This window comes from Phocoena sinus, chromosome 9 (genome assembly GCF_008692025.1).
Source record: "Phocoena sinus isolate mPhoSin1 chromosome 9, mPhoSin1.pri, whole genome shotgun sequence".
Taxonomy (NCBI): domain Eukaryota; kingdom Metazoa; phylum Chordata; class Mammalia; order Artiodactyla; family Phocoenidae; genus Phocoena; species Phocoena sinus.
This window is the reverse complement of record NC_045771.1, coordinates 2,386,893-2,410,308: the sequence shown is the minus strand read 5'-3', so window position 1 is coordinate 2,410,308 and position 23,416 is coordinate 2,386,893. Positions and strand designations below refer to the sequence as shown.

General features: G+C 47.3%; 1 protein-coding gene across 10 annotated transcripts in view; it reads left to right on the top strand.

Moving 5' to 3' along the window:
* The window catches only part of RBM33 (RNA binding motif protein 33), a 122,627-nt gene extending 101,142 nt beyond the window's left edge, over positions 1 to 21,485 (top strand). For 3 of the 10 annotated variants that reach the window (XM_032644090.1, XM_032644091.1, XM_032644085.1), the window contains 5 exons: positions 1,836 to 1,919; positions 5,685 to 5,894; positions 8,525 to 8,713; positions 18,316 to 18,404; positions 18,649 to 21,485. In XM_032644090.1, coding sequence (XP_032499981.1) covers positions 1,836 to 1,919; positions 5,685 to 5,894; positions 8,525 to 8,713; positions 18,316 to 18,404; positions 18,649 to 18,697 — 621 coding nt within the window. In that variant the 3' untranslated portion in view covers positions 18,698 to 21,485. Of the gene's footprint in view, positions 1 to 1,835; positions 1,957 to 5,684; positions 5,895 to 8,524; positions 8,714 to 18,315; positions 18,405 to 18,648 lie in introns of those variants that run through there. The other 7 variants (XM_032644089.1, XM_032644087.1, XM_032644095.1 and 4 more) reach the window with 4 other exon arrangements.
* The last annotated feature ends 1,931 nt before the right edge of the window (positions 21,486 to 23,416 follow it).

Genomic DNA, 23,416 nt, shown 5'->3' with positions numbered 1-23,416 from the left:
TTTGGATTTTGGGGTTTAGAGGAAGATAAGGAAAATTAATTTTTCATCAGGGTTAATACAAGCTAGCAGGGCCACAAAGGCTGAGAAAAATGGTTGGGGAATTTGTCAAGTGTTGTCACTCTAGAATAATGCTGCTTAACGTCTGATAGGTGTAATCAAGAGTTGAGATTTCTATAGAGAGGGATTAATCAATTTGCTCACTAGTGAATGCGAGCCAGCGATACCACTTCTTCATGATGTTTAAGAATGAAAATAAGATTTGATCTGTCAAATTGCAGGATACCCTGACAATATCAATGGGCATTTTTATCTATACGTTTAAACAATTTGTTATAAATAAATTTGTCATGCTAATGTTGGTGGCTACAAACCTCATTTTTTGTAACGATTAAGCTGATAAAAAGTGTTCCCTAAGCTTACTTAATTCAGGAAGTGCCTTTTATATTTAAGAAAAACTGCCCTCAAGAGACATTTTTATAATATTCATTAAAAGATATTTATTTGTGGGAAAAAACCAAGAAAATATTTCCAGGTTGGTCTAAGACAGGCCAAACTTCTTTTCTCTTCATCTGTTTTGGAGGAAGTAAAAGGTATTTATATTTAAAACCATGTCTAAACACACTGCTGTGCAAAGAATTTAAAAGGGAACTGTGCCACCCTAGAGAAATGCACTTTCAAAGTGGATTTCCTTTCTTTGAATGGAATGTAATCTGCCATCCACAGATGACTAGTTATTTCCTTACATTAAGATGATAATGTAACTTAATAAGTTTTTAATGGAACTTTCAGGTTTCTGAAAGTCCTGATTTGAATCGACAGTATTTTAAAATTTACATAAGTAATAATTTTGGGCTCTCCTTCAGTGCTGTTAACTATATGGCACAAGTTGTAGAAGACTTCTAAGTAAATAGGTGGGTTCAGTTTGGCTTGGTTCTCATTCACCTTTTTTCTGTGTCTGTGAGAATGTGAGAGTAGGTGTAAAAAATATGTTTCTGGCCACAGCCTAGAAGTTAGTAGGTTGAATGTTGCCTGGTGTTAACCAGAATAACTCTGGGATTTAAAATTTATCCTAAGAATTAGCTTTTTGTTGTGCTAATTTGAAAGAAAATAATTGTTCTCTCAACTGAAAAAAAAAATCTGCTTTTCTTACAAAATGAAATAACTTATTACTTATATTTAAGCCTTGAGTCCTCAGCCTGGTTTCCAGAAAAATGTCGGAGCAGAGCATTATAGTAAACCTTCATTTCCTTAAAATGATTTAATTGAATGATGGTTAGTCCCTTTGTTTCTAACCCTGCTAAAAATAGTTATGTTAGTATAAGCTCCTTGCCTACGAGGTTGTGTGGAGTCCATGCTTTGGAACCACTGAGACAGGAAGTCCTAAAAGCACTTACTGTGTGACCAAGGATCTCGGGTTTTTCATTTGGAAAGTGAATAATAATATTTACCTTGAGGGAGGATTGAAGGAAAACAGTCTCTGTACAGACCCTAGTGTACTACTTGTCAAGTTGAAGACATTCAGCAAACAACTCCATCCATCTTCCCATGAGTGGAGCATGTTGAATGATGCCATTCAGCATGGTGATGGAGAGCCTAGAGTGCCTTGGAAATTTCTGTTATAAAGTTTCTTACATCATTTGTAGCTGTAGAAGGTGTAAAACATTGTCCTGAATATAAGTAACTCCAGAGCTTACCCAGACCTTCCCGTCACCTGTCAGTAAGCTGAAGATAGCAGTTTTTCCCAAAAGTTGGGCCTTTGTTATAATCCCTGCCTGAAGCATCCCTCTTTCTTGTTCATCGTTGACTCACCAAGTGCTTGTCGTCTTCCTGCCCAGGGCTCGGTCCTCTTCTCTGAGCCGAGGATGCGTGGCGACCAGTGCTGCCCGCGGGGCTCCCGTTCTCGTGAGCGTGACAGGACTGTGAGTGGTGATTAACGCTGTGAAGAAGAATAAAGCAGTTACGTGGCCTGGGAAACCTTAGGGTTAGAGATGCTGGGGGCCCCCTCGAGTGAGCAGGTCAGGCTGGCGGCTGCTGAGGCTCCCCGGGCGGGGAGGAGTAGGGGTGCTCACCGTGCCCGTGAGTTTGTGAGATGCAGACGGAGCGGGGAGACCGCCAGGCGGCGAGGTCCAGACCTGCAGGCACTCTGATCACAGATGTCCTTTACTGTGTCTTCTCAGGCCATCTCCTAGGAAGTCCTAAATGGAGAGGCTTTTTGTGATAACTCTACCTGTATTTCTGAACTGCAGATGGGAATCAAGCTTACTTTAAAACGTAAACTTGTTTTGAAAGGAAAATGAAAGTTTAGAACTTTGTTTTTCAGGGTGTTCCTCTGATCTAATATTGTCAGACATAAATTAGCACCAGTCTCTTAACTCAGAATAACAGCAAAGAGAATTTTTGTTTGGGGTGTTTATTGACTAAATGTTTCTGTTCTTAATTCCCAGTTTAAAAATCATCAGATCACCACAGCGTTACATATTTATCACTCAAATACATACACACAGTGTATACCTTAAAAATAGGCAAATATCCTACTTTTGGTGCAAGCTCTTCTTTTTAAATAAAACTTCACTATCTAGATCATCTACTTTTTTTTTTTTTTTTTTTTTTTGGCCGCTCCTCACGGCTTGTGGGATATTAGTTCCCCAACTGGAGATTGAACCCAGGCCCCCTGGCCGTGGAAGCACGGAGTCCTAACCACTGGTGGTGAGGGAATTCCCTTTTTCTTCTCTTTTTCTTTTTTTGTTTTCTATTTTAAGATCATCTACGTTTTTAGCTCTGGATTGCTAAAGAAAATATCTGCAACAATATTCACCATGTAGTCCACCGTATATATGGACATCATTCGTTTTAGACCACATGTACCAGCTGATTACCGATTTGTACAGCATGACAGTATGTTTTCTGGTGCACCCAGTATCAGTGCTGAACTGAAGGCTGGCCTCTTTAGTATCACAGTGGCATTTAGTAAATACGTATGTACTAATTGACAGTGGCTATAACCTAGTATCCTGATACTGTAATCTCTTTTTTAATAGCACATTCAGAGCTACGTAGTTTTTAGAAGCCTGATCTACCATTGATTGTTTTATTCAGTAAATATCTCATTGCCATCTGTATGCATAGGAAATTTTGGCTTGGTAAACAAAAACAGACTCACCCAAGTCTAAGCCACTGGTTTCTCTAAACCATACATAATAGCCAGTTCATTTATCCGCATTAGTGAAAAAGGTAGACGGTGGAGAATCAGTCAGTAGACTGTTAGGTAGCTGAGCTGTGTGGAGAATTTAGTGACCCAGTGCCACCTGCATCTATGGCACAGCCTCTGGTGGGACCTGGGGGCTAGTGTGAAGTGTCAGCCCATGTAAAGAGACGTGTTTAAGAACAGTGAGACTTAACATTTGAATAGTGAATTTATGAATCTTATACTAACATAATTTTAATATGCTTTTAAGTAAATTAATAAGTGATGGATTACTGGCTTTTAAAGATAGGAATATGTGGTGTATACCCTTAAAATTTTCGACTTTTTAGTATAGAAAATTTCAAGCATATACAACGCTAGAGAGTGTTCACATAGCTTTTCAAAATATGAACTTTGAAAAATTGTGTGCTGAGAATAGGCCATCATCCCTGCCTTGCTGGGGTACCTGCTCACACCTTTTGGATGAAAGATGTAATGGAGAAGTTTCAAGAAGCACAAGAAGCAGTCTGACTCCACGTGGATCCTGGTCCTGCAGAACGGCCTGCCTTTCCATAGTGCGTCCGTTTTCATTTGGGGAACAGTCTTCCATCAGGTTGGAATAACGCCCAGCAGTATCACATTTCAGACAATTATAGCCGACATTGTAGAGTCACAGAGTCACAAAACATTATGGGGGCACCCACCTGGTTCAGCCATCCTCAGCCCTGGCTGGACAACATCACTGGAAGAGCGTTTAAAATGTGCTCATGTCTGGGGCTTCCCTGGTGGCACAGTGGTTGGGAGTCTGCCTGCCGATGCAGGGGACACGGGTTTGTGCCCCGGTCCAGGAAGATCCCACATGCCGCGGAGCGGCTGGGCCTGTGAGCCATGGCCGCTGAGCCTATGCGTCCAGAGCCTGTGCTCCGCAACGGGAGAGGCCACAACAGTGAGAGGCCCACGTACTGCAAAAAAAAAAAAACCCCAAAAGACAAAAAAAAAATGCTCATGTCTGGGTTCCAGCTCCAGAGGGTCTAATTGGATGGTTCTGGGTCAAAGTCCAGGAACACTAACACACGAGAGCTCCCCAGGTGACTAACGTGCAGGTCGAATACCCCTGACTAGTCTCACACTAAGCGTGATGTGAGCTGTCGATTTTTGGTAGATCTCCTTTGTCAGGTTGATTTGTCCCTTCTGTTCCTAGCTCACTGAAAATTTTTATTATGAGTGCTTTTCCTGTGTCAGTGCAGGTGGTCATGTGGTCTTTTCGTCTACTGATGTGGTCTGATAACTGATTTTTGAGTTAAACCAACCTTGCATTCCTGGGGTAAATCTTACTTGGTTATGGTGTAGGATTCTTTTTCTGCGTTGCTGAATTTAGTTTGCTAGTGTTTTGGTGAGAATTTTTTTCATGTATATGTATGAGGGATATTCTTTTGTGGCTTTTGTTTCTTTTGATGTCTTTGTCTGACTTTTGTAAAAGGGTAATACAAGTCTGAGAGAATGAGTGGGGAAGTTGTCCCTCCGCTTTTGTTTTCTGAACCAGATTGTGTAAGATTGGGAGTCTGTCTTTCTTAAGCAGTTGATAGAATTTACCAGAGGATCCGTTTGGGCCTGGGCTTTTCATTTCTTCACCTGGTCTCCTGGGAGGCAGCCCTGTCGCTGCCCAGCTTAGTGCTCAGCCAGCGCTCAGGGATCGGTGGTGCTCGGCACCCCGCCCTGCCCTTGGCCGGCGAGCTGTGAGTGCGTTGCCCCCTCAGACCCCTCCTCAGCTCTTCTTCCTGCTGTCCCCCTGCGGTTCCCTGTCCACCATGTGGGGAGGACTTGTCTGGGCCACCAGTAACTCTTTCATTTCTTGAATTTCCTCATTCAGTTTCTCAGACTCCTGGCTGGTCTGCTCTTGTTCCAAACAGGACTGAGGCCGGAGGCCAGCCTACGTGTGGGTACTTGTGACTCAGAGGAGGAGGGGCGACCAGGGTGCTGCTCAGCCTGCGGGCGCTCTGGGGAGCCCAAGTGTTCAGGGTTGTATCTGCAGGGAGGAAGGCACTGGGGCGCGCCTGGGACTCACACCAGCGCCGGGGGACAGTGGGGCGAGTCAGGATGATGACCCGCTTTCACTAGGTTTGAGTGGGAGTTAAAAGTTTAAAACCACTGCCTATACAAACTGTCAGATTTTCACAAGAATGCTCATGAAAATGGAAGAGGCATGTCGAGTATGAAGTATTTTTAAAGTCAAGCCCTATTTCACTGAACTCAGCAGCACTTCCTTTAGTAATTAGAGACCTCTTGAGTGGATACAGTAATTAAAGATCTTAGTTTTAAATTTGAAAAATGCTGTTAAAACCCAAACACCTGTCAAATAAGAAATTTCCTTAGTGGCCCTAGTGAAATGGCAGGCTTGATGGTTTTGCTTCTCAGTTGAACACTGATCGAGGTGGACCCCGATGCTGGGGAGGGATGCCTGCTCGTGCGGAGACTGACCAGCGTGCTGCCTTGGTTTCAGCAGGGAGGAGAGAGCGATGGCTTTTTTCACCTGGAGGGCCAGCCTCAGCGGCTCCCTCAGCCCCCAGAAGTGAGACAGCAGCCTGCCCGCAAGGTGACGCTGACCAAGGGGGCACTTCAGCAGCCCCAGCACCCTCCGGTGGGGGCCCACGTGCACTCAGCCGGCCCTCCAGGCATCAAGAGCATCCAAGGAATTCACCCGGCCAAGAAGGTACTGCCTGTTACTGCCCCGCCCCAGGAGCGGAGCCCTGTGAGCCCACTGATGGGAGTGCCTGGCGCAGCAGGAGTGCTCAGATTGTGGATGAACGACCATAGTTTCCTTCGCCCTGGCTTTGAAAGCTAACGTGTTCACAAAAGCGCTTTCCTCTCGTGACATTTTTAGTGGCACGATGCTGGGAAATCACCCTAAACCCAGGCTGCGGGTGTTTCGGGCAGCTCTGAGCTGTGCTCTGGGGACAGCCCTGCACAGAGCCCGGCCCAGCGCTCCTTCCTCCCCTGCCAGCTGCTCCTCCAGAGACTGCTTCCTCCTCGTCACCCCAGTTCGCAGATGGGAAGCCTTGGGGGTGAAGTACCTCGCCCGAGAAAGTGCCTCTCCCCCCGGCTCTTCCCTCCTCCCTCCCTCGCTCTGGGGGTCGAGGGGGTGTTTTCCTTCTCCGAGCTCAGTGTGGGAGACGAGGTATGGGCATCCAGTACCCCTTGTGAATTTAACCTTCCCGAGGAGAGGAGCGTCCCCCTTGTCCCGTTATGTCCTGGTGGAGACCCCCCCAGCTTCTGGTGAGGGTGTCTTCGTAGCTTTCCCAAGGCCCCCCTCTCTGCCCGACAGCAAGGTCCCCTCTTGGCGCAGAAGCCAGGTGCCCCTTGCCTGATGACCTTAGGGTGGAAGAGGGGCAACAGTACCTGCTCTGAGTTTCTTCTAGAAAGCTCTGAACTCTGCCAGTTCATCCTCTCTGCTTGCCTTGCAGGTGATATTAAGGAGTAGTGTTAGCCTGAAGACCGTTATAGCTCTTTGAAGAAATTCAGTTACTCCGGATTTATTTTCTCATAAATACCTTATGATACGGGGACAAACAGAGTAGTGACATTTTTGCTGCAGGTGGCACAGGCACAGGCACATGAAGTCGTATCTTCAGATATACTCTTTAAAAATTGCTCCAGTCTAAATTTTCTTTGGTCAGGTGTTGTCCCTGGGTATGCTATGAGAAAGATCGTAGGACACCCCTCCCCCCACAGTCTGTTGTACACATAGATAAAGCACTCGTGTTTCTTCACAGTCTGTTGTACACATAGATAAAGCACTCGTGTTTCTTCACAGTCTGTTGTACACATAGATAAAGCACTCGTGTTTCTTCACAGTCTGTTGTACACATAGATAAAGCACTCGTGTTTCTTCACAGTCTGTTGTACACATAGATAAAGCACTCGTGTTTCTTCACAGTCTGTTGTACACATAGATAAAGCACTCGTGTTTCTTCACAGTCTGTTGTACACATAGATAAAGCACTCGTGTTTCTTCACAGTCTGTTGTACACATAGATAGATAAAGCACTCGTGTTTCTTCACCCTTAGCCTCAGGTTACTCTCCTATAAAAGTGAGGACAGCAATCTCTCCTGGCTTATTTGGGCTCTTGCGAGGGTTTTATAAGAAGATACACGGTGCCTGGAATGTGAGCCAGCACTCGGTAGAGAACGTTCTTATTAATGTTATAGAACACACTGCTGGTTTCCAGGCAGTGAAACTTGCACTTTTTGATGGTGTTTTCCCATGTGACTTCTCTTGAAATACCCTTTTGCACTCCAGGAACTCACTTCACAGGAGTAGTTGTGTCACCTTCTGTGGAATGTTCCGAAGTGTTGCGTTCTTTTCTCAGTTTCCCTTTGTGTGGCAGCCATTCATGTACTAAGGTTTCATTCTGATTTCTGTCTGCCTTCCTCTGTGCCCTTCTCTGTGATGGGGCGGGAGGTCATTTTTGGCTCTTTCTCCCCGACTCTCGGGCAGAACTGGGCAGGACGTCTGGAAAGCGCAGTGAGCCCAGTCACATCCGCGTCTGCGTCTCACTGCTGTCCGGATCTGGGGGGTGCTGGTGCTTTATCTAATTTCCGGATTAGAAAAGGCGGGAAAGCTCAGCGGTTCCTTCTTGTTTAAAAGATCCCAGAACAGTGGTTTTGAGCCCTGGACGGCTTTTAAAAATGCTACGGTCTGGGTCCTACCTTAGGCCAGTGATGTTGTAATTTCGGTGGGGGACAGGGGCACTCAGTTGTTGTAGTTTGGGTTTTTGGTTTTGTTTTGAAAGCCCTGCGGAGGAGTGTAACGTGCGGTGGTGCAGCCGGTGGGAGACTCCTGCTGCAGAATCTGCCCTCCGGGGTACGTAGTGTTGTGGCTTGCAGTGACAGGGAGGCGGCTGTGGGGAGCACCATGCACAGTCCCCTGGTCCCCGCTGGGTTTGCCTGGGGTACCGTGGGAGAAATTTGGGCTCCGGGGCCGTTAAGGACTGGACCCAGATCTTTGTGTTACTCGCGGCAGGCTTCTGAACCCCTGTGATCCTGCTGCTTCGTCTACAGGATGATGGTAGCAGAGAAAGTGCCTACCTAGTACCATGCTTGGCACCAAGATAGGTGCAGACTTTGCTGCTTCCTTTTCCTTCCTTTTCTTTTACTCCAGTTTGCTGGGTACTGTGGTCTTATTTAGACATTAAACCCTTTTCTGATAGTGGATAAAAACTACAGAAGGTCCTGTCGCTCACGGTATATTTTAATGGATTCTGATTTGTTCACTTTTGTATCTTAGTAGCTGTGAAAAAACCCCAAGCTTCAACCTTGAATAGTTCCTTTTGTTGTTGCCAGGTCATCATGCACGGGAGAGGCCGGGGAATGGCAGGTGCGATGGGCCGGGGCCGCCTGATGCCGAACAAGCAGAATCTCCGGGTGGTGGAGTGCAAGCCTCAGCCCTGCGTCGTGTCTGTTGAAGGGCTTTCTTCATCCACTACCGACGCCCAACTGAAGAGCCTGCTGATGTCAGTAGGACCCATTCAGGTGGGTCACCTGGGGCCCGTTCTGTCTGTGCCCTTTGTCCTTCCCAAGACTCGGTTATTTCTTCATTTAAAATCCCTTTGTGTTGGTTACTTCATGTTAAAACAGTACTCTTGAGAAGAAAGACAAATATTTTATCTGCTGTGCACACTTGATGCCAGAACTTTTGCCTTAGGGTTAGATTATTTGGAAATTATCAGGTGCTCAGAAACGTTATGAAATATTTATTCTAGCTGAACAGATTATCCTTTGAAATCCTCATATTATCCTAAAGTTCTTATATGCACCCAAACACACAATCTTTTTGCTCTATCACACACTTGTTTTGTGTGTAACAATTTTAACATTTTAAAGTATCTAGCCTTTTGACCTTAATTTTCAGAAATAGCCTCACGTGTTAACACCTGTGGAACTTGCTTTAGACTTTACAAATGTGAAATAATGTGGACTATATTTTGGTCTCTTAATTTTTAAACTGGCTAATTCTAAATGCGTGAAGATCTCTGCCGAGCTGGCTGCAGATAGGTCTCCAGTTGTGTTGTAAACAAAAATTGCCACTGAAATCCCTGATTGCTCCAGCCTCTAGAGCCCTGGAGGTAAACCAGTGCAGTGGATAGACCTGGTTTTCCTTGAGCAGCGTGTCTGTAGTCCCCAACTCTGGCCTTTCCTGCCAGCTCCCCGCCTTCCGCCCGCCCCCGCAACCCCCCTACCCCCCACCCCCCCGAGCAGCACACCCCTCCATCCTGCGCCAGGATCCATGTCTGAGGCTGGAGCGCTTGGGAAGGATGTTTGATGCAAATCGGAGGACGTGGAGTGTGAATGTTAGATTTCTGAGTAAAAAGTGCACAGAAAGGGGACTTCGCTGGTGGTCCCGTGGTTGCACTGCAGGGGGCACAGGTTTGATCCCTGGTCGGGGGGAGCTAAGGTTCCGAACGCAGCACGGCCAAAAAACAGAACACAGCACAGAGTGCTTTCTTTTAAGGTCTCTTGCTTCATGGGGAAACAGAGTTGACACAAGTATATTACATTAATTACATTAAGTACAATACATTAAGTTTTAGTGTATTTTAAGCCTTCGTCTACCATTGCGTGTTGACAAGAGTGAGGCGTAGATGGAAGCCCTTCCGAGATGGTTTCGTTGTTTAGGTTTAACTACTTCTGCCTTCATCCTTGGATTCTCAGAGATGGTTAAGCTTAGTTTTCATGTGTACGTAATAGTGAAATGTTAACCAGAAGCTGTGGCTTCTGTTTTTAGGAGGGTCAGTTTTCCAGCTGTGTGGTCGGGAGCAGCTTGTCAGTCATCAAGAGGCATTAAGCTCACGGCCAAGGAGAGTTGTCCTTGGACAGTCCGTCATAACACGGATTAATTTGCAGGAACAGAACTGGCATTAGAGAACTTACGATGCATTGAAATACGGTTAAATTACGATAAATTAAAATATGGTTATCCTGAGTGGATTCTCAAACAAATGGCGGTTGAAAACTTGGGGTCAAATCACAGTTCACCAGGGAGCCTGGAGTTAAAGACCTGGGGCCTAGTGCAGTCTGTTCTCTGAGGCCTCGTGTTCCTGGTGTCTGTGTTTGGGTGGGAAGTGGTAGCACTGTTGCTTTCCACGTGTGACCTGCTCATTTTCTGGGCTTCGCTTCTTCCTGCGTAGTCTTGGTAGTTCTCTTGAGCGTCCTTGAATGTGACTCAGTTTTCAGGAAGTGTGAAGGGCAGCGCTCTTGCTGCTCACAGTACCGCGTGAGGTTGACTGCCCTGCAAAAGTTAGCTTGGAGCCACTGCTAAAACACCTAACCTTGGTTTTATCCATCTTAAAAACGGAATTCTGAGTTCTGCATTTTGGGGGCCGTCTTTCCTCCCATTTGCCTTTTTAATTTTTTTTTCTCCTGTTCTGGAAAGAAGGATTAGAGATCATTGTGTTAAGTAAAGTTTAACTGAGGGCACTTAAAGCCAGGCAAAAACAATGCCAAGTGTTTTAAGGGCTTCTCTTAACTCGAAAGGGAGAGGGAGATAGGAAAACGAGAGTGGTGTTTTCTGAGTTACATCAGGTACCCTGAAAAGGCCGCCGTAAAGAATCCCCGAGGGTGATGGATGGATCTAGCACTTACTAGTAGGGTATGTTCGTCCATCCCAGGGAGCAAAAAGCAGAGCTCTCATTTCTTGCCAGTCTTACTTAGTTCCGTGGAATGGTTTTGAGGGAGAGTTTATAGATTTTTTTTTTTTTTTTTTTTTTTTTTTTTTTTAAGATGTTGGGGGTAGGAGTTTATTAATTAATTAATTTATTTTTGCTGTGTTGCGTCTTCGTTTCTGTGCGAGGGCTATCTCTAGTTGTGGCAAGTGGGGGCCACTCTTCATCGTGGTGCGCGGGCCTCTCACTATCGTGGCCTCTCGTTGCGGAGCACAGGCTCCAGACGCGCAGGCTCAGTAGTTGTGGCTCACGGGCCTAGTTGCTCCGCGGCATGTGGGATCCTCCTAGACCAGGGCTCGAACCCGTGTCCCCTGCATTAGCAGGCAGACTCTCAACCACTGCGCCACCAGGGAAGCCCGAGTTTATAGATTTTTAAGCACCGCATTCACAAAGTGCTGAGTTACTCAATTGAAAAACAAACAGGGCTTCCCTGGTGGCCCAGTGGTTGAAAGTCCGCCTGCCAGTGCAGGGGACGCGGGTTCATGCCCCGGTCCGGGAGGATCCCACATGCCGCGCAGCGGCTGGGCCCGTGAGCCATGGCCGCTGAGCCTGCGTGTCCGGAAACAAACTGATCTGTCGATAGCAAGCTTCTGCCAGCATTAGATAGCTAAAGAATAATATTGCTAGGTATAAATTTTTTAAAGGCGTTTATAACAAGACTTCATTGTGGTTTAAGTATAAGTACAGTTCAGAGGGAGGGTTAGGGGACCCAGGCCTCCCGGCCCGCTGCACTGGCTGAGGAAGAAACGTGGGTCAAGTCTCTGGTGGGCTGGGCTGTGGTGCCACCTGGCGTTCACTTAGTGTAACAGCAAGAGGTGGTGTCTGGACCAGGAAGGCCGGTTCCTTTGGGCCTTTAATTATGGGAACGGCAGTAACAGCACGTCAGCTCTGCTTGTTTTCTGTGGCGGCGTCACTCCCCGGTTAGTGTGCTGTCCCCATAACCTGTTCTCATAAGCCTCTCTAAAGAGTCCTTTTTAAAGACATTTATCTGTAGTCTTCCTGACAGAATAAGGAAAAATGATAGAATTTTGTAGAAGTGTTCTGACCAGTGGTAGAAATGACACAGGAAGCATCGCAGCGTGTTTGAGAGTTTCAGGTGAGAGGGCGCAGTGAGAATAAGCCCACCTGGTACTCTCTAGCAGTGATACGGAAAGAATCAGAAAGAAGGTTCTGCCCGGACACTGGGGGGGTCTTGCTCTTAGGGAAGGGAGGGGCTGGCTGGGTGCACGTGGGGCTCCGGGAGGCTGACTTGTGCGGGGCATGGGGGCTCCACAGACAGGTGAGTCTCGCGCAGGTAGGTGCCCCTCCGGTGACCGGCACATGTTCCCCTGGAGCGGCCTCCCGCTGCGTTCCGGAAGACTGAAGTCGAGTTAACTCTTAGGGTCAGGAAGTAAGGTAGTTATAACTTCTGAGCCCCTTTGCTTAGTTATCCTTATTTCCCTGTTTGAGGGATTTTACCTAAAACTATTAAGAAGAAAACTGTGTTATCCTATAGAGAAATGAAATGCCACGGTGTAAAAATAAAAGTATTTTCCTAAAATAAAAAGGCGGGCGCTGGCCATGAGCAACGGCAGTAACAACGGCTGAGGCTTAGATTAGGCCAACACGTGCCTGGCACTGTGCTGTTCACTTTTCCCTGGCTTCTTTCCTGATTTCTCCAACAACCCTGGAAGGTAGTCGCTAAACCGAGAGCCCGAGTGACCGGAGTGGCCATGGCGGCTCATTCTCGAAGCTGCCGGGCCCCTCGGGACGCGGCAGTGCAGCAGCAAGTGTCAGGCTTTGAGAGAGGGCTTCGGTTTTGGTCCCAGGTCTGCCGTTTATTGGTGTGCAGCTTCCCAACCAAGTGCTTCACCTACGTGAGTCTCATGAACCACACAAGCTTGCAAACGCTGTCTCCTACCTCTTTCACTGTTCCCTGGCGTCACCCGGAAGGGGGAATGGAAGAAACATGGAGGCCTCCACATGCCATTGAGGGGGAAAGCGTGTGCTCTCGAAAGGCGGCCTGTCGTCCCAGAGCAGAGTCCTCTGGGGGGTTCGCTTCAGGCTGTTGAGGAGAGGCCGTCCGGGACCCACGAAGTTTGCCAAGCTCCCAACGCGGTAGTTCCAGGGAACCAGACACTTGGAAAGCCCTCATTCTGGTGGGTATCTTGGGCCGCGCAGTGAGGGGGAGCCCTTTTGAGCAGTCGTGTAAGTTGGGGTCACATTAGAACATATCGCCTTCTGGGATGAGACCATCTTACCTTCTTTGCGTCTGGTTCTGACTGACCAGGGATGTCTGGTGGGTGATGTGGAGAAAGCTGGGATCTCAGTGAAAGCAGTTCAGTCATTTTGAAGTTCAGGACGTTTGGGAAGGAAAACACCAGGCATAGTCAAATGTAGACTTTCTGAAAACCGACATCACGAGGTTTAAAGAAAATATAGGCATGGCCACATGATCTGAAACCGTAATGGGAAGACTGTTCGTTGGAGGCTCCCACCCAAAGTTCTGAAAGCACAGTTGTAAATAATCCCGGAAGAAAGAAGAGGATTCCAGGCAGACCGTGTGATAGGACACGGGCTCTTCCCTGCAGGACACGTTTGTACCAGATGAAGGTGAGTGTGGAAGAGGAGGGCCTCAGAATGTCTTTAAAACTGTATCAGAGCAGAAAGAACAGCACTTACGCCGTGGACACAAGAAGCCCCAACGCAGGACTCGAGGAGAAAACGGAATCGGCATCAATAAAGACCACACACGCTGCGATGATTAGTTCAATATGAACAGGCACTGGAGGGGTCGTCGATTTCCGCGAGAAGCGGCCTGAGACGCTGCCCGGTCACCAGCGAGAGGGTCGGGTGGGCTGCGTGCAGAAAGGGTCCGGAATGAAGGGGTCCTGCGCCATGCTGCCCGAGGACTGGCTCGAGGAGCCCGGCTGCGAGGCGGGAGAAGAAAAGATTTAATGGGCGTAGGCCAGCTGCCACCACCACGTGCAGGTGCCATCGCGTGAGAAAGGAGGACCTAGTGCGTGTCCCTCGATGGTTCCCAAGCTGTCCCTGGAGGCTGGGCCCAACCCAGGGTGTCTTACCAGGTCTGGGGTGGAGCCCGAGAGAGTAGATTTCTAATGATTGATCAGTGGGGCTCTTGTTTGAGCAATTTCACTTGTTTAAAACAACTAATATCAATATCATTTTTGGCTTTAGGTTGATTCCTGAAGGTGCTGGGAACTGTTGGCCAGAGTGGGAGAATAGTTTAATTGATTTTCAGGACTGCAGAATCATTTCAGAATCCCCTTAACATTCATATGGGGTTATAAGTATATGTATAGCTGATTCACTTTGTTATACAGCAGAAACTAACACAACAATGTAAAGCAATTATACTCCAATGAAGATGTTAAAAAAAAAGAATCCCCATAATATTGTAATTTATTAGTATACATGGACATGAACACAAGCTCTTTCTAGAAAGAGGAAGAACTTTCCCTAATCAGGGAAAAAACGGCCAAGGTTCTGAACAGCATGGACATTTTTCTGGACTTTAAATTGTAGGTTGTCACAGCTCTTCTACTGTTAATGTAGTGCCTTGTGGCAGTTCAGTCAAATGGCCCTGAATGGGGTGGCTGAATATAAACAAAGGAAGCGGCCAACTAAAGGAGTATTTTAACAGGTATTTTGCTACTTATAGTAGCACAGTTATTCTCAAATTTTCTGCAGATGTCTTGTCTCTGAAAAATGAGAAGTATATCAGGGTGGGCGTGGGCAAGTTAGCCTGTCTCTCCGAGGGCCAGTACCGTATTTGTGGGGGAGATGGGGCGGGGTCAGAGTGAGTGTGTAGACTGGAGACAAAGTTTAACTCTTTGTTCATTCTGGGTGAATTGACGTGTTTAATTATTTGGAAATGGGCTACTGATTAGCAGAAGCACGTATTTTCAAAGTAGAAGCTGGTGATCATAATAAGTTTTTAGCTTATTAGTGGACAGTGTATTTTCCTCTCTTCGCAATAAAGTGATCGCTAATACTTGTCATTTTGGTAGGTCAGAAATGGCTGAATATTGACAGTTTTAGCAATTCAGTGTTATATCTGAAAATAGGTTTTGTTTTTTGGAAAAGGGTGCAGAAATGTCAATGAAGGGGAACAGACAGAAAACAAATTTTAAGACAGTGTTATTACTTTTGTTGACTATTGAGAACCGATCCTGCATGCCGCGACTAAGACCTGACGCAGCCAATAAATAAGTAAATGTTAAAAAAAATTTCATTGAAAGTTTATGCTCTCTTGATTGATACCTTCTCAATCAAATTGCGCTTTAAACCACTTAGATACAGATAAGCTATCTTCTTACCTCTTACCTTATAAATGGTAAAGAGGAAGCTTCATGCCTTCATTCCACATTGTGAAATCACCCAGAGGAAATGACATCTAGACATGCTTTTTCTCAAAAGAAGAGCATAGTATTTTCAAAATCCAGATTCCATCTGTGAATAGTAGAGTGTGGATAATCATTTGTGGTATCATAACAAGTTAGTTTTTTCTTGTCTGTTCCTAATTGAGCGATTTTTGTAGTTTTGGGCAAAATAAGTTTAGGTTAAGTTCTTCTAAGTCTTGTGGTAAGAACTGCCACAGTGCTGGCCGCAGTTCATGAAGAAATGAAGCTGTGCCTACACCCCAGCACCCTCAAGCACTGCGGCCACGTGGCTGGAAGAGGAAAAGGGTGCCTGAGGCGCCTGAGATGGAATCAGAAAGCAGGGCCTGGCGGGAGATTCTGCTGCAGTGCTTGGGTTGGACCTGTGGCTTGAAGCTGGCTCTTACCCACGTTCTTCTCTGGCCTCCTCTGGTGGTGACAGGACAGCACGGCATTTCCTCTTGCATTTTCTCTTCAGGAGCAGTTCCAGAAGAGCTTCAGCAACTGGAGATCGTTCAAGGATAAGGCACAGAGTGGGCGTGAGCCGAAAGCGGGGCCTGGCAGAGAAAACAGGTCTTTGTCAAGTAACGAATTTGAGAGGCCAGAAAAGCCGCATGCTGACAGTGTATCCAAGAGAAGTTAATTGATGGCATTAATTAAAGACCAGGTTGCTGAGCTTTACTTGTCCAGTTAACTTAATGATAAGTGAAATCATCAAGAAAAATCTTCTGCGTCTGGTTTTTATATCTGAAAGAAGAGGAAAACTCTAGTATCTACTAAACTGGTTTCAGAAAACCAGGCAGATGGAGCTCACTGCAGCCTAGTGGCTGCCTCTGTCACCTCCGGTCCTGGTCCTTGCACTGGTCCGGGTCTGGTTGGTGATGTGCCCCAGACTATCTGACTGCTCCTCCGAGGGGAGCCTGTGTGTAAACCTTAGTGCCATGTAACACGGAGACTTGAAACGGTTTATTTCTGTGTGAAGCACTGAAAAGCAACTTTTTGGAAAGAATATTTTTTTTAGCGCTCTCCTGGTCATGTTTTACTCATGGGAGTTCTGTGTTTACTAAAATGGAGAGTGCTTATTTCATAGACAGTATACCTTTTTTTTTTTTTTTTTTTTTTGGCGGTACACGGGCCTCTCACTGCTGTGGCCTCTCCCGTTGCGGAGCACAGGCTCAGCGGCCATGGCTCACGGGCCCAGCCGCTCCACGGCATGTAGGCATCTTCCCGGACCGGGGCACGAACCCGCGTCCCCTGCATCGGCAGGCGGACTCTCAACCACTGTGCCACCAGGGAAGCCCCCAGTTTACCTTGTTTGAACGTATTTCAAGGAACGGATATTTTGGCTATGTGCTTTTGTTGTAGGTCTTTGAACAAATGCTTTAAAATGAAACAGCCACGTGTGTAAACACTTCTAAGGGGTTGTGTGTTACCATTAGATATTTTTTCTGGCTGTTAAACGTCACTGGACAGAAGCCCAGACACAGCAGACGGTTCCCTGCCACTGAGTCCTCTGCTACTTCCTCAGGCTGTGTCCCCGTGGTAGCAAGGCCCCCCTGCCACTTTGCTCATTGCCGCAGACACACATGGCAAGTCACCAAAATGCTTGAGAAGGATCAGACTCTGGAGAGTGGGACCGGCTGAGAAATCCAAATTCTCCTCCGGTGCATCCCTCCCAAATCCTAGGATCCTAAGTCCCCAGGCCTCGGGGAAGCACAGAGCTGCCCCTTGTCCTCAGGGCAAGTGTGAGGGAGGACCAGGTGTAAGTTCACTGTCCCTGCACCAGTCTCTTCACTTGATGGATCCATCTTCTTCATAAACTCACTTGGTTTTTACTGCAAACAGTAGCCTCAGGAATGGTTGTTTCAAATCCTAAAGATTTAATTTTCTTTTTAAGGTTTTTTTTGATGTGGACCATTTTTAAAGTCTTAATTGAATTTCTTACAGTATTGCTTCTATGTTTTGGGTTTTTTGGCCGCGAGGCATGTGGGATCTTAGCTCCCCGACCAAGGATCAAACCCGCCCCCGCTGCATTGGAAGGTGAAGACTTAACCACTGGACCGCCAGGGAAGTCCCCTAAAGGTTTAATTTAAGATGCCACTTCTCTCAGACTTTTTAAAGCACAGATTGTGACCAAATTATGCTGATGGCTGCCACAGACACAGCTGCCCCTCACTGTGGCCCACCCACATATCTGAAACCCTTAATTTACCCCAGTGATAATTAGGAGATAACCTCCCACTCCGACCGCGGGGCCCCGTTGCCTTACAGCAGCTCCTCCTGTATGGTGAGTATTGTGCTTTTAAAAAGCTGACTGAGGGCCCCGTGGAAAATCGCCTGACAGGAGGACGTGAAAGCAGAAAGTAACTCTCCAAGGACACCTGTCCTGGGCCTCCCCAGGAAGGTTTAGAGAGAAGATTGGGTGGCTGACGGGGCAAATGATGGAAGGTCTATATATATATATTATTTTTGGCTGTGTTGGGTCTTCGTTGCTGCACACGGACTTTCTCTAGTTGCGGCGAGCGGGGGCTACTCTTGGTTGCGGTGCGTGGGCTTCTCATTGCGGTGGCTTCTCTTGTTGCAGAGCACGGGCTCTAGGCGCGCGGGCTTCAGTAGCTGTGGCTTGTGGGCTTAGTTGCTCCGTGGCATGTGGGCTCTTCCCGGATCAGGGCTCGAACGTGTGTCCCCTGCATTGGCAGGTGGATTCTTAACCACTGTGCCACCAGGGAAGCCCCCTGATGGAAGGAAGGTCTTAACACCAAGCTGTGAGGACACGAACGACTGCTGCTCAGGGCAGTGACTTAGCGAAGCACTGTTGCTGGATAGATTATCTGGATAGATTACAAAAAATTGCCAGGGAGGTAGAATTAGTTTGTTTTAGTGATCTAAGGGTCAGCCTGGACTCAAATTTTGCATTAAATCTAATGTATAAAAATGAATGAATGAATAAACGAACGAATGTATGTATGTATGTTATATGTATATTACACCCCATACAACAGGATTCTAAAGTGTTTCTGTCATCTTCCTTCAGAGTTTACAGATGCTTCCCCAGCAGCGGAAAGCCATAGCCAAGTTCAAGGAACCCGCCCATGCATTAGCGTTTCAGCAGAAGTTCCACAGGTAGCCTTGGATCCCCTGGTGACAGGTGGGAGATGGGAGGAATCTGTGCTGCCACCTGCTGTCTGTCTCTGCGGAGACGCGCCAGGGGTGCAGAGAGGGTACGCCGCCTCCTCTTGTGACGTGGGTGGTCGCCCTGGATGTGTGTGGATCCTCTCTGTCAGTCTGCATGTTTCTTCTGCTTGATCCGGTGGCCGCTGATGTGCACAGGTAGCTTAATGGTCACTGTTTCTTTAAATCCCCACAGGCATATGATAGATTTGTCCCACATAAATGTGGCCCTGATCGTTGAGTGACTTCTGGCAGGAGAGCCTGACCGTAACGCTGCACACGCGCTGTGGAATTTCTTCCCGGGAGCTGCTGCGCAGAGCCCCGCGAGCTTAGGTCTCTCCGTCCGCAGCCCTGCGTGGCTGTTGTCCGGAGCGCCCAGCGGCCCAGCACTGATTCCAGAAGAGCTGACCTTACGGGACGCGGCAGACTCAACTCGGTGTTAGATCGTTTCACATTCTCTTGTCACCACAAAGAACTACAGGTTTCGCTTTCTCATGTTTTCAAAGTGCTTACAATGCATGTAGACATCGTTCTTCGTGATCTTATGTATGATCGATTACAGCGACTTAGAGTGAGTAAAGACATTAATGCCACAAATTCTCAGTAGTTTTCACAGCAAAGAATATTTGATAATGGTTGCACTTATCTTCAGTGCAGGCTAGATGAGCGTTTTCTCAACCAGCTTCACTTGTTTTACCGTCTCAGAAAGCCCTCAAAAGGCTCTTGTAAAAACGTAGGTTAAAATTCGGGTGATGATGATTGGCAGTTGCATATCCTGGAAAGCAGGGTATGAGGGTGGTTGGGAGTGGTGCCAATTGTGTGGCCGATCCTGCTTCTTGTAAATATTCCAGAAGCGCCAACTGTATAGTCCTAGTTCCAGAGGGAGCGCCCCTTTTGTACTCGTTCTGAATGCGGCGGAAGTGCTGCTGGGCATCATCGCGCGCCCCCAGGCTGAGAGCAGGTGTCCGGACGCCCTCACCTCCAGCCCTCGCTGGGCTCCCTGCTAGGCGAGCGTAGCATACCTGCCAGGTGAGGAGGGTAGGACAGCCTGAAGCTTTCGCAGGCCTGTTTGGTTTTTTCCTCTTTTTAAATGCAGCCCCAAGTGGCATATTCATGTCACCGGCTCTGTGACGCATATAGAAAGAACATTCTTGGGCAATCTGTGATTAAGATTTTCTTTTTTGAAGGCCTTTTGAGCAGGGGCTGCGCTGTCCTTCAGTGGACCCGAGAGCGAGGGGACGTTTGCGCTGGCTTGTCGTTCTCCGTGGCGTGTGGCGCAGTGTGTCTCTGGGATGCTGGGTAGGCTCCTTCAGGTGAGAGACGCTTCCTCCCCTTAAAGTCATCTGTAGTAAAATTCATTCTGGGCAAACGTGGAAAAAAGTGCCTTATTGTATTTCTGCTCATGAAGGAGTTTCACTATTTTGGATTGATTCTAACGTGGACCTGAACTAGTTGAGCAAATGATACCGGGGCATGTTCAGACTTTTTAGCTATATTTTATACCTGAGATTTCCTGTGAGATTTATTAATGGAAGTAAGGGAAATAGAAGCCTGTTACCACCGGTTAATGCGTCTGGTTAGCCCAGCGAGGACCAGATGTGAGCAGGCAGCCCCCCCTGCAGCAAGGCGTCCCTCCTTCTCAGCCTTCTCTTGGGAGCTAAGACACAGGTCATGTGAACTCGTATCTTCTTATTTTCACAGTTGAAATTTTGTATTACTTTTTCAAATTAAGTTACCAGAACCAGAGAAGAGCATTTCAGACCCTGTGAGACTTTCTGTAGCATTGATTCCACTGTGGTACCGTGTGCTAGGAGTGAGTCTGGAATGTGAAGGTGGGTGTTGATGGCTGCTCTTCAGAAGATTTCGGTTCCAGGAAACTATAGGCACTCATAGAACACGCTAGAACACCCCCCTCGCCCGCCTGAGCTGAGGTGCCTGGCCACCCGTGCTCCGGAAAGCCCCTGCCTAACCCTTGGGAGGTGGTGGTGTGTGCCAGCCTGGCCCCGGGTGCTCCAGCGGAGCGTCCAGATGGCCAGTGGCCGCTGCTGCCGTCCTCACAGGTAGAGATAAAGTTGTGTTCACAGGTTAGGAGCTCAGTCCACAGAGAGCTGCGTTGAAGTGGTGAGTTGGGTAGCATGCAGGCACCACATAGGAGAGATCCACACCACTTCCCCGCCCTGGGCAGCAGGAAGGCTTACAGTTAATGGACTTATTTTATCACCGAGGACTTAATGACGCAGTGAGCTGAGTATACAAAATTTTACCACGTTTTGAAATAGTCTGAGTGTGTTGTGGCTTTGAAACTAAAAATCTGCATGTTGTCTCTGAAAAGTAGCCATTCAGGCATACTTTCTTCTAGTTAGTTGTAAGAAACGAATCCTATTTGGGCACCTTTGTTCAAGGCAGACCTCGTGGCTACTTTAAGGTCTGTTTTTGTGTTGTCTGAGTCTGACAGGGGTGCCCCGGAACAGGTGTGTGTCTGTGTAACAGTCTACACACACAGAGAAGTAAGCTTTCTCTTGATAGAAAGTTCTTGAAAGGCCTAGTCGAGCCGGGCCTTCCGGAAAGGACTGGTTAGAAAGGCTTCCCGCGGTCGCTTCCTGACGCACATGGCCCCTGGGCACGGGCTCTGTTAGTGCCAGCCAGGCCTGGGAACAAAGGCTTTGCTTTCCTTGAGGGAAACTGGAAAGGGAAAGAAAGAAGCAGAATTAGAAAGGAACGTCATTTCCATTTTCGGTGCACTTCTCGCAGTGAAATCAGACCACGGTAAGCCGAACCCTCTTGGAAGATCTGCTGCAACCATTATCTTTGTTCTTTCTATCGTGCATTTAAAGGGTGCAGGGGCAGTTAACAACCAGTAAATACGGGCCTCTTAAAGCTAAATGTTATTGGAAATGCTTTCAATTCGGCAGCATCTTAGCTATTTGTTAGTTCTCTTGTGTTGTCTTATCAAAGTTTAATGGATGCAGTTCCATGATTGTTGATGTGTTTGTGTGTATATTCGATTTTTATAAAGATGGTAGTAAGTCAATACATTTATCCTGACCTGTGTATTATTTGTTCACAAATTCAAGAAGCCAGTGAATATCAGTATATCTCATAAGGTAAAGACAGTAGGTGACTGTGTGGACCTGAGGTGCTTTTTCTTTTTGCATTATATCTTGTTTTGATCTTATGCTGTAATAGAAGCTCACTTAGCTACTTATCTGAGCATAACCTTGCACTACCGTTGGTCTGGCCACATTTGTTAAATTCTTATACTGATATCCTTCTTAAGGAGAAATATCGTCTCTTTTTTCCAAAAGAAATATTGCGGGTCCCCCCCTTTCTGGACAGGCAGCATGCTAAGTAGGTGTCTGTGCCCTCTCCCCACCGGGGAGGGCGGGGGAGGGGCCGGGGGGGAGGGGAGGGGGGCGTCATCATAACTGTTTCTAATTGGGGGTCTTCCTTCTCATGATTTGTAAAGGTCCTGGATAAACGTTGTTTATGCTTTGGTTTTGTGGCATTTCTGAATTGTGACAGCTTAGATCCTGCACAAAGGGGTCTTTTTTTTAAAGGGCACTTGGCTTAATTATGCAAACAGACTTTGTTGCTGGAAGGAGGCTGGGAGGAGGTGTCCAGGGTGAGGGAAGAAGGAGCCTAGAAGTGGGGCGAGGAGAGTTGTAGCACGGAGGGGTGCTAACGAGGGTCCGTCAGAGGCTTTATTCTAACACGCTGGCTCTGCACAGGAGTCAGCTGGTCTGGTGGGGAGGCCTGCAGGCGGGCGGCGGGCACGGTGGGCACGGTAGATGTCCGCTGGCGGCCCGGGCTGGAGGAGGGGCGTCCGCGCCAGGCCCAGCCCCTTGGGTTCGGTGGACCGCCGGGCTCTTGGACAGGAGGAGGCCTGGCTGGCTTGCGTGGAGGGTAGATGAGAACTGAGGCCGTGTTGTTTTGAGAACCTGTCACTTTCTTTTTTTGTTTTTTGTTTTTGTTTTTTTGTGTGTTTTTTTTTGGCTTCTGGTTTTTGTTTTGTTATGTTTGGCTTTTGTTTTCTTATTTTTTAAAATCTCTTTGTTGTTTAATTGAAGGTAAGCTCAATGTGCTCGTCGTCCCCTCCTGGGGACGGTCAGGTTTTGGTCAAGGTCTGTGTGCAGAGCACCTAGAGCCGCTCTTGGGGGCTTCTGTCCTCCCTTCTGTCCCTTAGATCCTGGAGAGGCAGCGGGCCGCTTGTCCAGAAGCGTGTCCCGGCGGGCGCAGGCCCACGCTGCCCTTGCTCTCCTGGTGCCTCTCTGGGCTTCACTCACACCCCGGTAGAGCTGCTTTTACTTTCCTGTAGTCAGCTAGAGGCGCCCCGCCCTGTCCTGTCCCCCCACAGCCCAGCTCCTTTCTCTTTGTTTGTTGGGGGAGGGGGTGGGGTGCTTGAAAGGTATTTGATTTTTTACAGGGCTTTAAGTGACAGAATTCTAAAAGGGAATTAACCAACAGAGGGAGGGGGGGTGGGTGAGGCGAAATAGGACCAGGAGATGCCCCCACCCCCCATGAAGGAAGCCACAGGAGTTACATCCATAGAGGGAAAATTTAGATACTCCATTGTATTTAATGAGCATTTTATTAATTAACCTTCTCAACTCTTCTTAAAACTTGTGAATGATGCATTATTTTGGACATTGGTAAATATGATCTCTCCAAAGGCAGTCAGCCTTGACTTCTATTAAATCCTAAGGATTTTGTGTAAGGTTTTTTACAACCTATTTAATTTTTCTCATTTAAAGTGCCCATGGTTTTGTGTCCTAGAACCAAACAAAACTCACTGATTCATATTGGATCCCAGGTATACCTTCTGGTAGCGTGTGGTTGGGAAGGATCATTGGTTTTACACGTGTAAGCTGCCTTTTCTAGAGAAGGTGCAGAAAATCTTAACTCGCTCTTTTTTGTGCGGTGTTTTGGTAGGAGTCTTTTCATTAAGATGGGCAGAGGCAGAGCAG